Genomic DNA, 14,999 nt, shown 5'->3' on the forward strand with positions numbered 1-14,999 from the left:
AGGTGAATTGACTTTGGTGAGGGAACTAGCGAAATATGAGGCTGATAAGGTTAGAGAGGACGCAAAAGCTGCAGCTATTGAGAGAGAATTTCAGGCTAATGAGAGAGAAAGAGAGCTACTTAGGCAAGAAAGGGAACATATTAGAGAAGAAAGACGGGCTCAACGAGATCATGAGATTATGAACACGCCTTTAGAAGGGAAGTCTCCAAATTCTAAATTTTTTTGGAAGTCAAAGACAGCGGACGTGGTGTGAAGGAGGTGTGCAAGAGAAGCGATAGCAAGCCAATGTGGTCCTAGCACCACAAGAGAAGATCATCCTAGCACCACAAATTGGTTAAGTGATGATGAATAGAGTACTTTTTGTAATCGGAGCCCATAATTTTCCAATCACTTTGGGTTGTAATTTATTATTTATTGTTTGTATTATTTATGTTGTTTCCAATTTATTGAATATTTATTCAAATTAATTTGGTAAGTTATTTATACTAAGAGAATATTTATTGAAATGACAAAAACACACCAAATAAAATTACATAAGCATACGGAATAATTAAAAACTCACTAAAAAAATTACATAAACATACCAAATAATAAAACACACCAAATAAAATAACATAAACATACCAAATTCAAAAAAACACACTAAATAAACTTAATTATCTTCAGCTTGTTTCAATGCCCACTAGTGCTCTATCAAGTCAATTTGTCAGGCATTGTGCATGTCTGGCATTTGAAATGCAGTATATCGTTGAATGAGCCTTTCATTGTTACGTCCATCCCTTTGTAATGGCTCATGTTGCATGGGCTCATCGGTGGCGTCATGAGCACAATATATACGTGTTCTTGAATTGTTCATCGTGTCTGGCTCATATTCATCAACGGCTTCATAATCGTACTCATATTCCACAATCATGTTGTGAAGAATGATGCACGTCATCATGATGGATCAAAGCGACTCTACATCAAACAATCTGGCAGCACCCCTGACGATCGCCCAGCGAGCTTGGAGGATACCGAAACAATGCTCCACATCCTTCCTGCACCCCTCTTGACAGCTTGCAAAGTGTTTTTCCTTTGCACTTCGCCGACGTGGCACTGTTTTGACAAATGTTGACCATCACGGGTAAATGCCGTCAGCTAGGTAGTATGGCCCGTCGTACATATGTCCGTTGACCTCATACGTGACTTTTGGTGCCTTTCCTTGCAGGACATCGTTGAATACTGGGGATTGGGTAAGGACGTTGATGTTATTTTGAGCTCTCGGGACCCTGAAAAAGGCGTGCCAAATCCATGTATCAAAAGATGCCACCGCCTCCAGAATAATACTTTTTGCTCATTTTTTGTCCCCATTAGCGCCTTGCCATGCACTTAGACAGTTTTTCCACGTCCAGTGCATACAATCAATGCTTCCAATCATCCCAGGAAAACCACGCATCTCAGTCTTCTTCAACAGCCGTTCCAAGTCCATGTTTGTAAGTTTGCGAATGTACTCAGCGGTGTAGATAGATTTGATTGCTTCGCAAAACCTCATCAGGGACTCAAGAATGGTTGATTTCCCATCCTCGTTATCTCATCCACTTGGTCTGCAGATGCTCCATATGCAAGCATCCGCAAGGCAGCAGTAATTTTTTGCTCAGGCAGTAGACCCATAGCACCAAAATCATCTTTCTTTTGCACAAAGTAAGAATCATGGTTCCAAACAGCAATCATGATTTTGTTGAACAAATGTCGTTCCATTCTAAAACGACGTCTAAAGTACGTATCAGGGAATGTACTATTAGGAACAAAATAATCATCCAACAGTTCCATACCTTGTCGTTGCCTGCTTCTATCAAGGTTTCTGGAACGGTTGGGCCTGCAGATCTGACCCATAGCTTGGACGACTCGACGGGAATGTGAGGCTCTGCCCATTCTTACTTCATCATCTCTCCTACGTTCCTCATCCTCTTCCCTCTTATTTTTTGGCCCCTGGTGATTGAACATTGCTTCTTATTGGTTAAACAATTCTTCTTCTTCTTTATCGAGTTCCCACATCATCCTTGAGGAAGAAGAAGACATTGTAAGAAAGAAACAGAAACTATGAATAATGATACAGATTTTTGTGAAGAAGGAAGCAGAAACTATGAATAATGATAGAGATCTTGAGAAAATTGGTGTGAGATTTGTGAGGATGGATGGTGGATTATATGGAGGATTTAGAAAGGATTAGGTTGTACATAATGCCACGTGGCATGCCATCATTCGTTACAAATCTGATGGAAATCTATCCTCAAAGATTGTGAACAGATTATGACACGTGGCATGCCGTCGTTCGTTAAAAATCTGATGGAAATCTATCCTCAAAGATTGTGAACAGATTATGACACGTGACGCGACGTGATTGGTTAATAATCTTATCAGGAATCCATCACCAATAATTGTATTTTCGGATAATGACACGTGGCATAACGAGTACGATTAAAACATTTATCGGAAATACATCCCCAATAATTGTCTTTTCGGATTTTATGACAAGTGGCGCAACGACAACAATTAAAAATCTTATCCGAAATTACAAATAAAATTATTTTGTATTATTTAATAATACTTCGGATAATGACACGTAGCGCAACGAGAACGATTAAAAATCTTATCCGATATTACAATTAAAATTATTTTGTATTATTTTATAAATAAAAAAAATACTAATATTTTATTGCCTATTGCCAGGGCTATTGAAGTGTAACGGTGGAGATGCAAATGCTATTGCCAGGACTATTACTATTCATTAAGGGCAGTCACTGTTCATTAGGTGGATTGAATAGTGCATAGCCTGGGGGGAGGGCTCCAACGCTGGAGTTGCTCTTAATGTGAGATTTATTCTCCACATACTCGTCACGTTTATGAATTTTAAAGTCCACGTGAACAATACAAATCGTGTGACATACAACACGGCGTAGCCACTAATGGACCAAAATGGCCCCCGTCCCATCCTGCCTTTGTTTTCCTTGCTACTCTAACATATATTGGTGCTACATATCAATCCAATACCCTTAAAATCAAGTGTGTTCTCTATCTTAATTATTTTCTGTTTTAGATCAGACCTCATTTTTCTCTCCATCCCTCTTATTGTGGTGCATTATTTTTCACTTCCTTGTTCTGGTAACCTTTCTTTAGTTATAACTTCCTGAAGACAAGGTTGCTAGTGTTGCAAAGTTCATAAATCGTCGGCATCGGGTTTGGTTTCAGTAATTATATTCGTGAGAATATAAGTACGCTAAACTGGTACCAGACTACATGGACACAAATACTCGAAAGAGATAAATGTCTTGATCGTAAATGTGGTTCGGCCGTCGGAATGCCGATCAATGAAATGTACTTGTGAATATCCAATCATAAAACAAAACTCTGTTTTCAATGTGCTGAGCCTAGTAACTTAGTAACACCTCACTTCGCCGAGAAGGCTGATGAGATGACCTCTGCCAACAAAGACTCGAAAATCCTTCTTAACCGAGACTTGGATAAATAATTAGTTGGCCTCAAAGCAATGCTATCTATCCAAACTGAAGGTGCTCCTCGGTCGGTTGATTCTACGGCACCAGTGATGCCTATGCAAACTGAAGATGTCGCCAATTGCCTTCACAGTGCTGTTTATCCAAACTGAAGATGTGTTGGTGAGAAGAAAAGGGAAAAGGAAAAAATCTCAAGGTTGTTGAGAAGCTTTGCACAAGGCAATTTGTGTGTTGATTTTAAGGGGTCCTGAACAATACACTGAGTCTTGTATTTATAAGGTTGGATATCTGCTTGGCACGACCTGATGGTGTTTGTAGAGTCCAATCAACAATCCAACAATAGGGAACATCATCCTGTATTCAAACTTTATCTCAAGTTTTGCGCATCATATCTCTCTGCCGTTCACTTTCTCCAAGATAATTCAAAGCATATATCTCCCAATTTCTTAAAGATAATGTTGAAAACTTCAAAACTGTAAAGCCTTCCACATGATTAAAGCTTCAAAGCTTTCTTGGAGCCTTATGCACCAATGAAATCGCATCATCTCAAACTTAGACCCACACACCTGCATGCAACCCCATCCTTTGACTATTTATTCTCATCTTTATTTCCTTATTCTATTATCTGACAAACATTCAATCTGCATGCACACTGTTATTTTGATCAGATATGAAAACAAAAGAATATTCTTTCATTCTTTACCAATTTTTATCTCTTCAAAACCCATATGATCACACCCATTGCCATTCCAATTATCTTTTGGTAATCATCAGATACCACCATTACCGAGATAACCTGCATGCATGGTTTAGTTCCGAGCAAATTCGGCCCTTATCCACCTTTGCCATCTTTTGTCTCCATTTCCAACTATTATCTTATGCATGAAATGCATGGAAAATAGTCTCTTAACCCGCCACGTTAGCTTTCAAACCAATCATCATGTAAGTGTAGCAATTCGAACTGGAATTTATCTCCTTTGCTTCCAAAAATATATTTCATAGATAATTACTACGAAAATCTAATAGTAATATCTAGAAAAATATGAAATCCAACAATCTAGAACCCGCTCATTCAACGGTCTCAATTGCTCGGGCCGATATTGTAAAATCGGGTCCAAACAATGGGACAACCTACTATGATACCATAAAGAAAGTTGAGGTTCCACCATTAAACTAATTGGCAATGACTAAGGGTCTGTTGTCCCCAATTTGGTATCTCGTTCATGTCTCTTTACTTATTTCTTGATGTGTCCAATCACTTAACCTCAAACTTAACTCTGTTAACTATTAATAAAATTGAAAAATCAAAACTAAAATCAAAACAGGGAAAACTATTGCCCATCGATATCCACACATACTCCGACAGCAACCTCGACCTTGACCCAAACGCCAACCACCTTTACGTCACTAACAACATCCCTGACGAAGTAAGATTCTCTCCCATCTTTTTTTCCCTCCCCTTCCCTTTCCTCCTATTTGAACTATCACGGTTAAGCCACGCCAGCATCTTATATTAATTTTTTATAGAAAGAGAAAGACAAAATAGAGAATGTGAGAAAAGGTGATGGAAGAGGATGGAAAGATGAAAGGAGAGAATCCTCGCAGTCCGCATGTCACATCCCAGCCCGGGCGCCCACCACATCCTGGGCTCGACTTCACCGTAGCACGATATTGTCCGCTTTGGGCCCCGACCACGCCCTCACGGTTTTGTTTTTAGGAACTCACACACGGTTTTGTTTTTAGGAACTCACACAGTTTTGTTTTTGGGAACTCACATGAGAACTTCCCGGTGGGTCACCCATCCTGTGACATCCCACATCACCCAAGGAAGTGATCCTTATATGTATATTCCCATCCTTACCTAACACGAGGCCTTTTGGGAGCTCACCGGCTTCGGGTTCCTTAGGAACTCCGAAGTTAAGCGAAAAGAGGGCTTGAGCAATCCCATGATGGGTGACCCACTGGCAAGTTGCTCGTGAGTTCCCAAAAATAAAACCGTGAGGGAATGGTAAGCCCAAAGCGGACAATATCGTGCTACGGTGGTGGAGCGGTCCCGGGAAGTGATCTGCCCCGGGCCAAGCTGTGACAAATTGGTATCAGAGCCTAACCCTGGCCGTGGTGTGCCGACGAAGACGTCGGGCCCCTAAGCGGGTGGATTGTGACATCCCACATCACCCAGGGGAGTGATCCTTATATGTATATTCCTATCCTTACCTAGCACGAGGCCTTTTGGGAGCTCACTGGCTTTGGGTTCCTTAGGAACTCCAAAGTTAAGCGAGAAGGGGGCTTGAGCAATCTCATGATGGGTGACCCACTGGGAAATTGCTCGTGAGTTCCCAAAAACAAAATCGTGAGGGAATGGTAATCCCAAAGAGGACAATATCGTGCTACGGTGGTGGAGCGGTCCCTGGAAGTGATCCGCCCCGGGCTAGGATGTGACACATCCTGGAAATGCTCTCGCACGAACTCACTTAACTTCGGAGTTCCTGCGAAATCCGAAGCCAGTAAGCTCTCAAAAGGCCTCGTGCTAGGTAGAGATGAGAATATACATATAAGGCTTAGAGGATCCATTCCTCGTCGGCACACATCTGGCCAGGGATTGGCTCTGATACCAAATTGTTACATCCAAGGCTTGACTCCACCGTAGCACGATATTGTCCTCTTTGAGCCCCAACCACGCCCTCACAATTTTGTCTTGGGAACTCACACGAGAACTTCCCAGTAGGTCACCCATCCTAGAAATACTCTCGCGCGAACTCACTTAACTTCGGAATTCCTACAGAACCCGAAGCGAGTGAGCTCCCAAAAAGCCTCGTGCTAGGTAGAGATGGGAATATATATATATATATATATATATATATATATATATATATATATATATATATATATATATATATATATATATATAAGGCTTAGAGGATCCACTCCTCTGGGCAATGTGGGATGTAACACCGCAAAGCTTCATCTCCTATAAATTAAATCTTAAATCCTAACAATATAGTATATCTAGGATTTGACCTATCATACTCTGAATATAATAGATTAGAATTTCATAATTATCATGAACCCTCTTTAGAGCACTTCCAGTGTGCTCTTTTGCCCTGTGGGCAAGCTCCATTTGCAATCTAATCCCTTCCCAAACTAGCTCCAGCCCATTCGGGCAATTGAGCTAAGAGGAAACCCGTGGGAAAGGGTAGGCGGGAGTTCAAGGCCCAAGTGCCTAAGAGGGAGTGATGTTGACATCAGCCACGTTATAAAAAATTTGCGTCAGGCGCGTGGGGGCACTTCTCAGGCATATTTTTAGACGATGGGGCTCGCATGTCAGCCTCACTCAATCACTTTGAATCTGGACCGTTTAATTTCTCGATCAACGGTCCAATTTTTTAGGCTTTAAAAAAAATTAGAAAAAGAAAAAAATCATAAATGTTTGGGTGCCCATGTGTCTTATTTTGGACTGTTAGATTTTTTTTGTAATACGACGGTCCAAATTAATTAAGTTAATAATTAAAAAAAAAACTAATTAAAAATCCAAAGAAAGTTTTAAAAAAGAATTATAATTTTTTTTTATAAATATGTTACCATTTTCTCCCACCTTATACCACATTTCAATATTTTTAACGATTCTAAATAGGTAAGGACATGTCGCGTGATGAAATTGATTAAAAATCTTATTGAAATCTATTCACAAAAATGGTACTTTCGAATAATGACACATGGTGTGACGAGATTGGTTAAAAATTTTATTCAAAATTTAAATTTAAAATTTTTATTATTTTATAAAATAAAAAATAGTAATATTTTATTGCCTATTGTCATGGCTATTTAGTTTAGAGGTGGAGATGCAAAAGGCAATTACTGTTCATTAAAGGTAGTTACTATTCACTCGAGGGGATTCAATTGCCAATTGCCATAGGAAGCCCTTACACACTGGAATTACTCTTAGCATCCCAATCACAGGCACACTAACTAGACCTTTGCCTACCTCTTGTTATCAAGGAAAGTTATAATTTGAAGATGGGAGAGGCTTTGCTGACGGTAAGTAAGGTCATCTCCAACCGAAAGCTGAGCTATAATTCTATGTAGCCCACTAGGCCACTTATTTGGCCAAATAAGCATCAAGCTGGCCATATGTAGCCCACCTCTTAGCCCTTTTTTGTTGTTGGGAGGGGGGGTGAGCTCCTCAGTTGCAATAATTGATTCAAATTCAACGGCTAAATTTAAAAACTTCCAAATGTAGTTTAATTAAATTAATTAATAAACTTAAAATATAAACTTAAAACTAATAAATTATTAAGGGAGTTATGTTTAGCCCTTTAAGTTGGAGGATGTGGTATATGAGTATAACATGATACTATTCATTTAAAAATAACATTTTGCAGAGTTATAATTATGGACGGGGCTATATTTAGCTATTTTAGTTAGAGATGGCGTAAGAGTAAGAGTAGCCGTTGGTGGAATGGAGCTTGCTACCATGGGTGACTGTCTGGGTTGCTGACGCGGGGGAGATATAAAGCAGACACTAAATTGGAGAACTCGTTGTCAATGCAAATTTTCGTTGTCTCTAGTTTTGACGAAAATGTATCTGCAAAATAATCAACACCTTTGATCAAGGACCTAAGCCTCACGAGCCCGTGAGATGGGGGAGTTAGGCCAATGGATCTTCGATGCCTAAGTTAGTTTCTCTTAGAAGAGTACAGTGTTTAGGGCTTTTAGGGGTAGCAAAAGTTTACCAAAAATTGGTAGAATTTGGGGAATATATAGGAGGAGAGGGCGGCCATAGTGGTAGGGTCTTACCCTACACATGGCGGCATCCTATTGGCCAAGGTTTTATGGAGAAATATTCTCAAGATATTAAATAGGAAATAATATCTTGAGATAATGAAGTAAGTATCCTTAATTGATTTAAATAGGGATTACTTACTTAAATGGAGTCAATCTTCAATTAGGATGTATTAAAGATAGGATTTGGGTAATTAATCCTTATTTTAATGTTTTGACTTTTCCTTGCCAATGGTAAGTGAGTTGTGGGCAATCGTATTCAGCTGCAGGGACTTTCAGGGGTGTGAGCTGCGCATGAGAGTATATGAGAAGCCTACCCATTTAACAAGGGCAATCTTGTCTTTCTAGAGAAAAAGTTCATATGTCACCTTTAGAATATTTGGGATTATTTTAGGCTCCACACCCGCAACAATTGGCAGTATAGGAAGTAACCCAATTACTTATAAGCACATGTAATGTCCCTTTTCGCATCAGTGTGAGATTTATTCTCAATACTTTCTTACACATGTATCATAGTCTTTTGGAATAAGCTTTCCTATACATCATTTGTCATGCTTGTAATTGTTTCTGAAAAATTACAAACGCTTTCTAATAAGTATAAATTCTTTTGGTTTCATGTTACATAAAAAATTGAAAGTGCTTTTGATCATATATATACTTTTTTGAAGAAACAAATATCATATACTTTTTTTCCAAGGCACTTCAACTCCAGCGTGTTTCTAATGAAACCACTTCTAGAAAAAAGTTTAGTTATTAACAAATATGCTTACTACATAAACAATCTCGAAGAGCATTGACTTGTAATACAAACAAAGTAACATGAAACGTGCCTACCTTCACAGAGATTTTTCAATGTGCTGGAATACAGGCGATATGTCATATGTTATTATATAAGACTAACTCCAATGATCGGGTTTAAAACTTAAATTTTTAGCCCATAAAATTTAGGTTCTAACGTAGAAATAGTTTTTCTCCTCTAATGTTTTGGATTAAAATTTTAGCCCGAGATGATTAAATAATAATTTTACTCTGATGTTTTTGGTAACTTTTTTGAAAAGTACAATTTATATAGATTATCCTAATTTATTTTGATGAACATTTAACCTAAAAATATTTAAATTTTGATAAATAATGAAAATTACTAACCTTACCTTATTCTTACACATATGCTGTGACATCCCACATCGCCCAGGGGAGTGATCCTTAAATGTATATGCCTATCCTTACCTAGCGCGAGGCCTTTTGGGAGCTCACTGGCTTCAGGTTCCGTAGGATGGGTGATCCACTGGGAAGTTGCTCGTGAGTTCCCAAAAATAAAACCGTGAGGGAATGGTAAGCCCAAAGCGGACAATATCGCGAGTGATCCTTAAATGTATATTCTCATCCCTACCTAGCGCGAGGCCTTTTGAGAGCTCACTGGTTTCGGGTTCCGTAGGAACTCCGAAGTTAAGCGAGAAGGGGGCTAGAGCAATCCCATGATGGATGACCCACTAAGAAGTTGCTCGTGAGTTCCCAAAAACAAAACCGTGAGGGAATGGTAAGCCCAAAGCGGACTATGCTACGGTGGTGGAGCGGGCCAGGGAAGTGATTCACCCCTGGCCGAGATGTGACAAATTGGTATCAAAGCCTAACCCTGGCTGTGGTGTGCCGACGAGAACGTCGGGCCCCTAAGGGGGGTGGATTGTGACATCCCACATCACCCAGGGGAGTGATCCTTAAATGTATATTCTCATCCCTACCTAGCGCGAGGTCTTTTGGGAGCTCACTGGCTTCGGGTTCCGTAAGAACTCCGAAGTTAAGCGAGAATGGGGCTAGAGCAATCCCATGATGGGTGACCCACTGGGAAGTTGCTCGTGAGTTCCCAAAAACAAAACCGTGAGGGAATGGTAAGCCCGAAGCGGACAATATCATGCTACGGTGGTGGAGCGGGCCCGAGAAGTGATCCGCCCCGGGCCGAGATGTGACATATGCACCACATGAAAGAACAAGATAAACCGCACAACATAACCCATTCGTAAACACAAATACATAGGTGCATAGAAAGAAAAAAAGAAGAAGAATTGTTTGAACAATAACATAGGTATTTATAGTTCATGGGTGAATTTTAATTTAAATAATTTTTTAATTGTTTTAACCGTTGAATTTAATTTTTGCTGTTAGATTTGTGCAATTTCAATCTCAACGGTTGGATTAAATGTATTTATTATTTTTATTTTTTAAAATTGAAGTTGGACCATTGGTTGAACCAACGGACAACCACGAGGGTCATCCAATAAAAAAAATTAGTTGTTGGTTTTTCCTCAAGTGGCCAACGATGTCATCAACTGGGTCTCAATAACTAACCTTGACTTATTTTCCGGGTCAAATTTTCCCCAAAAAAAAAAAAAAATTGATCCAAAATATATTTTAGCCCAATGATTGAAGAAGCTTAAGAGTGAGTTTAAAACCCTTTTTTTTTTTTTTCTTTTTTTTCTTTTTTTGTAACAAAAGATATTATCTACACTAAGGGAGTGGGGGAGTGGGTTTAAGCCTTATAGCGGGCTTACCAAAATAAAATGGTTCAACTTTGCTTTTGGCGAGAATCGATCTCTTACTTACAAGTGAGGAAGAATACCATTAAACCATAGGACTAAGTATACGAGTGAGATTAAAACTTAAAATTTTGAGTTTTAACAAAATTATTTTTTTCAAATATCCATAATTGATATTTGACACATTTGCTCGTGTTCAGAAACACTGGAAAATCCCCTCTACTTCCAATGGATTTGAGGGAACTCGGGTTAGGTGGGAGGAAAAACGTAATGACGAGAATGCCCTCATATCAGCAAGCCCAAATCCAAAGGAAGATCCAAGAAGTAGTCCCCACTGCACTGCTGCCTGGTGGTGAGTGGGACGTCCCTGGCCGCCTCCTCCCTCCTCTTCCTTCCTCTGCATTTTCCAAAAATTGCCAGAAAAAATTACCAAAAATTGGTGAATATCAGATTATGGATGATCACCATCAGCAGACGTTCTGGTGCCACGAGTGCGACATGAGCGTGAGCCTCCTGCCTTTGCCCGCTTCTTTTTCCCGGGAGAGGGAGAGGGAGAGGCAGAGGGACACTCTTCTCTGCCCTCACTGCTTCAGCGACCTCTTGGAGCTCATGGATTCTGATTCTCTTCAGCACGACTCCCTCATCCTCCAACCGCCACCACACCAGCCACATCCCCACAGCGATAACTACCTCCTCAACAGCCCATTCCTCCATCGACTCATCCACCACCTCTCCACCCACCCCATCAACCACGACGACCTCCTCCCTTCTGCCACCGCCTCTTCCTCCTCCGTTCCCTCTTCCTCCCTCCCTGCCTCCAGGGCCTCTGTCGACTCCATCCCCACCCTTAAGATCACCTCCTCCATGCTCGATCGTGACCCTCTTCTCCTCTGCGCCGTCTGCAAGGAGCAATTTCACCACTCCGTCGACGCCAAGCAGCTTCCTTGCAACCATCTGTACCACCCCCACTGCATTCTCCCATGGCTCTCTTCCCACAGCTCTTGCCCTCTCTGCCGCTTCCAGCTCCCCACCGAAACTCAGCACCACCAGCTTCAGCTTGGCCACCATACCCCCTTGCGCTTCAACTTCGACAATGACCACGACGAGGACCTCAACGATTGGTTTACGGAATATGGGTCCTCCTCCTCCTATGGAACCAGTCTCCGTCTCAACTACATTTCGGCCGGTGGAAGACACATGGCCAACCAAGCACATTTGGGTCCTGCTGCAGCCCCCAATTTCAATGCCAATGCCGATACTTCTTTCAACGGTTGGTTTGCTTTCCTTTTCATTATCTTTGTCGTTAATCAAATCTTATATTGTTGTTGTCTGCTCTCTGCTGTATGTGTGTTGTATTGTATTAAGTTGTGAATTGCATTGCCCTTTGCTTGCATTCTCATATCATCAATCTCTCTCATGTCTCTCAACACCCAGCTTCTTCTTTCAGCTTACTGAGTTTCTTTGATTGCTTTCTGCTCTGTACTTTACTAATCAAACAAATCAACGGTCTTATAGCTTTCAGCAAGCATGTGCATATCTTCTAGTCGTAATTAGCAGTTCCAAAAAACAAAGCCACCGTTTCAGACAAGTCTTTGAAGAAAGTTGAGGTTCCACCATAAAACACATTGGCAATATGAGGAGTAGCCCAACCTCTTATTAGCATTCATTCTCAACAGTCTTAACATGGACAATTGGAGATACATACACCCATTCACTACATTGCATCTAAAATTTTACAATACTTTTAAAGGAATAAAATTTAGTGAGCGTTGCTAGTTCGTTGGCTACCAAAGACTCATATTCATATCAATGAGAACATTATTGTTTTAGATAGTTTCCAACAGTTTCCTCCACGATTTACTATACTACATTGAGATTCTTGGATATAGAGAAGCAAAAATCATTGGCCTTTTAAGTAATTAACATTACTGGTGTATTGGTGTTTATAAATTATAAAGCTATGATTAAAACTAGAAAAGAGTTGATTTTTATGCAGGATTACTGTGTTGTAGGGTTAGAATACAATGGTAAACAATATTATGCATGGGTATGGACAACATTTTCCTGGGTTCCATTTTAGATCATACCAAAGATTATGCTTCCAGTGAAGTCAAGTCTCTGCGACTGCCAGTTGAGCTCATTTTGACTGTTTTGTGTGGGTGGCTTGAGTGTTATTCTTCTTCAAGCTGTTTCCTAGATGCTCCCTTCTTTAGCTTTGTAACTTGTTAGTACTATAATGCCCAATTTATCATGGCTGAAACCTATGATCAGTGGTCAATGGTCTAGTCTGTTTACTTTCTTTTTCCTTTGGGATGCCTTTACAGGGTCTGTCCTAGAGACTTGTAAAGAAATCTACATCATTAAGAAATGACAATTGGTCAAAAAGAAAAAAAAATTAAACTTATAAAAGAAATATTTTATTGAGTTTCAAAAGTTGAACCTTAAGCCTAGGGAGATTACATGGTAAAAATTCTGATCATTGGATAAGCATACTGGGAACATATACTAATGTACTGGTTTAACATGGGAAGAAGATTCAGGTAACCTCCAAATTGAGAAGTTGTAGGGGGAAATTATATCTGTAGAGTTGAAGAAATAACTCTACTAGAAAACCATGGAAAATTTGGAATTTGATGGATTGCATTTCGTAATATTTTGCACCTTTCTCTTTTGAAAAAAAGGACCTCTTTACAATGACCAAGAATGCTTTTTTCACATTTCTTTTTCTGTTCACAATCACATATATAGTAAATTATTTTTTTGAAACTCCTCCCTCAATGTGGGATTCCATGACCTGCTGGTCCCCCACTGAGGCCTGTCCTGTGCCTATCGGATTTCTTGCTGAGGCAGGGCATGAGTTTAGGCTCCTATTAGATTGCTAAGAACCTTGAACAGCTTGGAGTACACTTTTGTGGTCTGATATGCTCTTGGATTGTTAGGAGAAAGTTAATGTCATCGGCCATTTAGAAAGGCCTTGGTTTAAGGGTTTACTAAAGCCATTTTATTTTGCTTGGGTTTAGTAGTGCAACTATGCCTAGTTGCCCACCCACCTGTACTATTTTTCCGCCCACCTTATACTGATTTGGCATCCATATTTTAGTTTTATGAGTGCTACTATACTTAAACCACAAGTGCCGGATAGTTATATCATTTTTCATTTTAATGAGCTAGTCTTTTCCATTTTGCCTCTATCACACTTGGCTATTCTTTTTGCAATCAACAAATTTCTACCCGTCATTGTGGTTCGTGTGTTTATATATTGAAGTCTGTACTGGGAGGATTTTCTAACAGGACATATTCAGAATTTGGGATTAGTATATTCAAGGTAACATAAGTTGCCTCGTGTACCACTTTCAAGGTTCTGGCAAGTGCAGCCTGAAGTTGGGGCGAAATCTTGTTTTCTTTATTTTGCTTTATTATTGTAGTAGTTTTACTCCAGTAAAAAACAAGACATTGAAATTGTCTGCATGGGGAATCTTTCGGAACATATCCAGCCTAGCTTTCTATGCATAAATGGTGATGGCCTGAGTGGGGATTACTATTTATGTCACCTGAGATACATTTTATCAAATTTGAAAAGCTAAAAGAGCAAGTGTTGTAGTTTGTAGATTTAACTAATGTATCTATTTGAACAAGTGAATGCAGGGAATTTATAGCAGAAGTGTTTGAGGAATGTTGATTGTCTTGATAAAACTCAAGTGTAAATCTGCAGAGGATTGTTCCTTGGTGTAGGTCAACTGTCCCCATCTCCCCCTTTCAGAGCTTGGGGTTCAATTTTCAGTTAATAAATGGAAGGATTGTCCGCCTCTTTGGTTTGGTGATGCATGAAATCAAAGTTGTTTTGAAGCGGTGGAGTTTGTGAGGTGCCTGTGGTGATGTGTGTTGTGGACGTGAAGCAGCTTATCCACCCAGGAACGCAACTTCTGTTTTAACAATCCACGGCTCTATATTGTGGCCGCCGCCTTTTTTTTTTTGTTTCTGTCTTCTTCTTTTCCTTTATTCTTTAGATTTTCCGAGCCTAAGCCTCTTAGAATTAAATGTGCTAGTATGTTTTTTGGCTAAGAGGATGATTGAAAAAGGTGAATGGATGACTGTTTGGATTTGACGATTTCCAATTTTTCCATTAGAAATGTGATATGAATGGAGAAAAACCGTTAAAAAGGAATGGTCAAGTCAATTATGTTTCACTAGAAAATGT

At 39.8% G+C, this 14,999-nt stretch overlaps 1 protein-coding gene across 1 annotated transcript; it reads left to right on the top strand.

Annotated features, from left to right (window-relative positions):
- Positions 1 to 11,058: 11,058 nt before the first annotated feature.
- On the top strand, positions 11,059 to 14,925 carry LOC137747487 (uncharacterized). Its single transcript, XM_068487602.2, has 2 exons — positions 11,059 to 12,071; positions 14,447 to 14,925. The coding sequence occupies exons 1-2, from the start codon at positions 11,072 to 11,074 to the stop codon at positions 14,455 to 14,457; spliced, it is 1,011 nt and encodes a 336-aa protein (XP_068343703.2). The 5' UTR covers positions 11,059 to 11,071; the 3' UTR covers positions 14,458 to 14,925.
- Positions 14,926 to 14,999: the final 74 nt, after the last annotated feature.

This window comes from Pyrus communis, chromosome 2 (genome assembly GCF_041283825.1).
Source record: "Pyrus communis isolate YQ-2024b chromosome 2, ASM4128382v1, whole genome shotgun sequence".
Classification (NCBI taxonomy): domain Eukaryota; kingdom Viridiplantae; phylum Streptophyta; class Magnoliopsida; order Rosales; family Rosaceae; genus Pyrus; species Pyrus communis.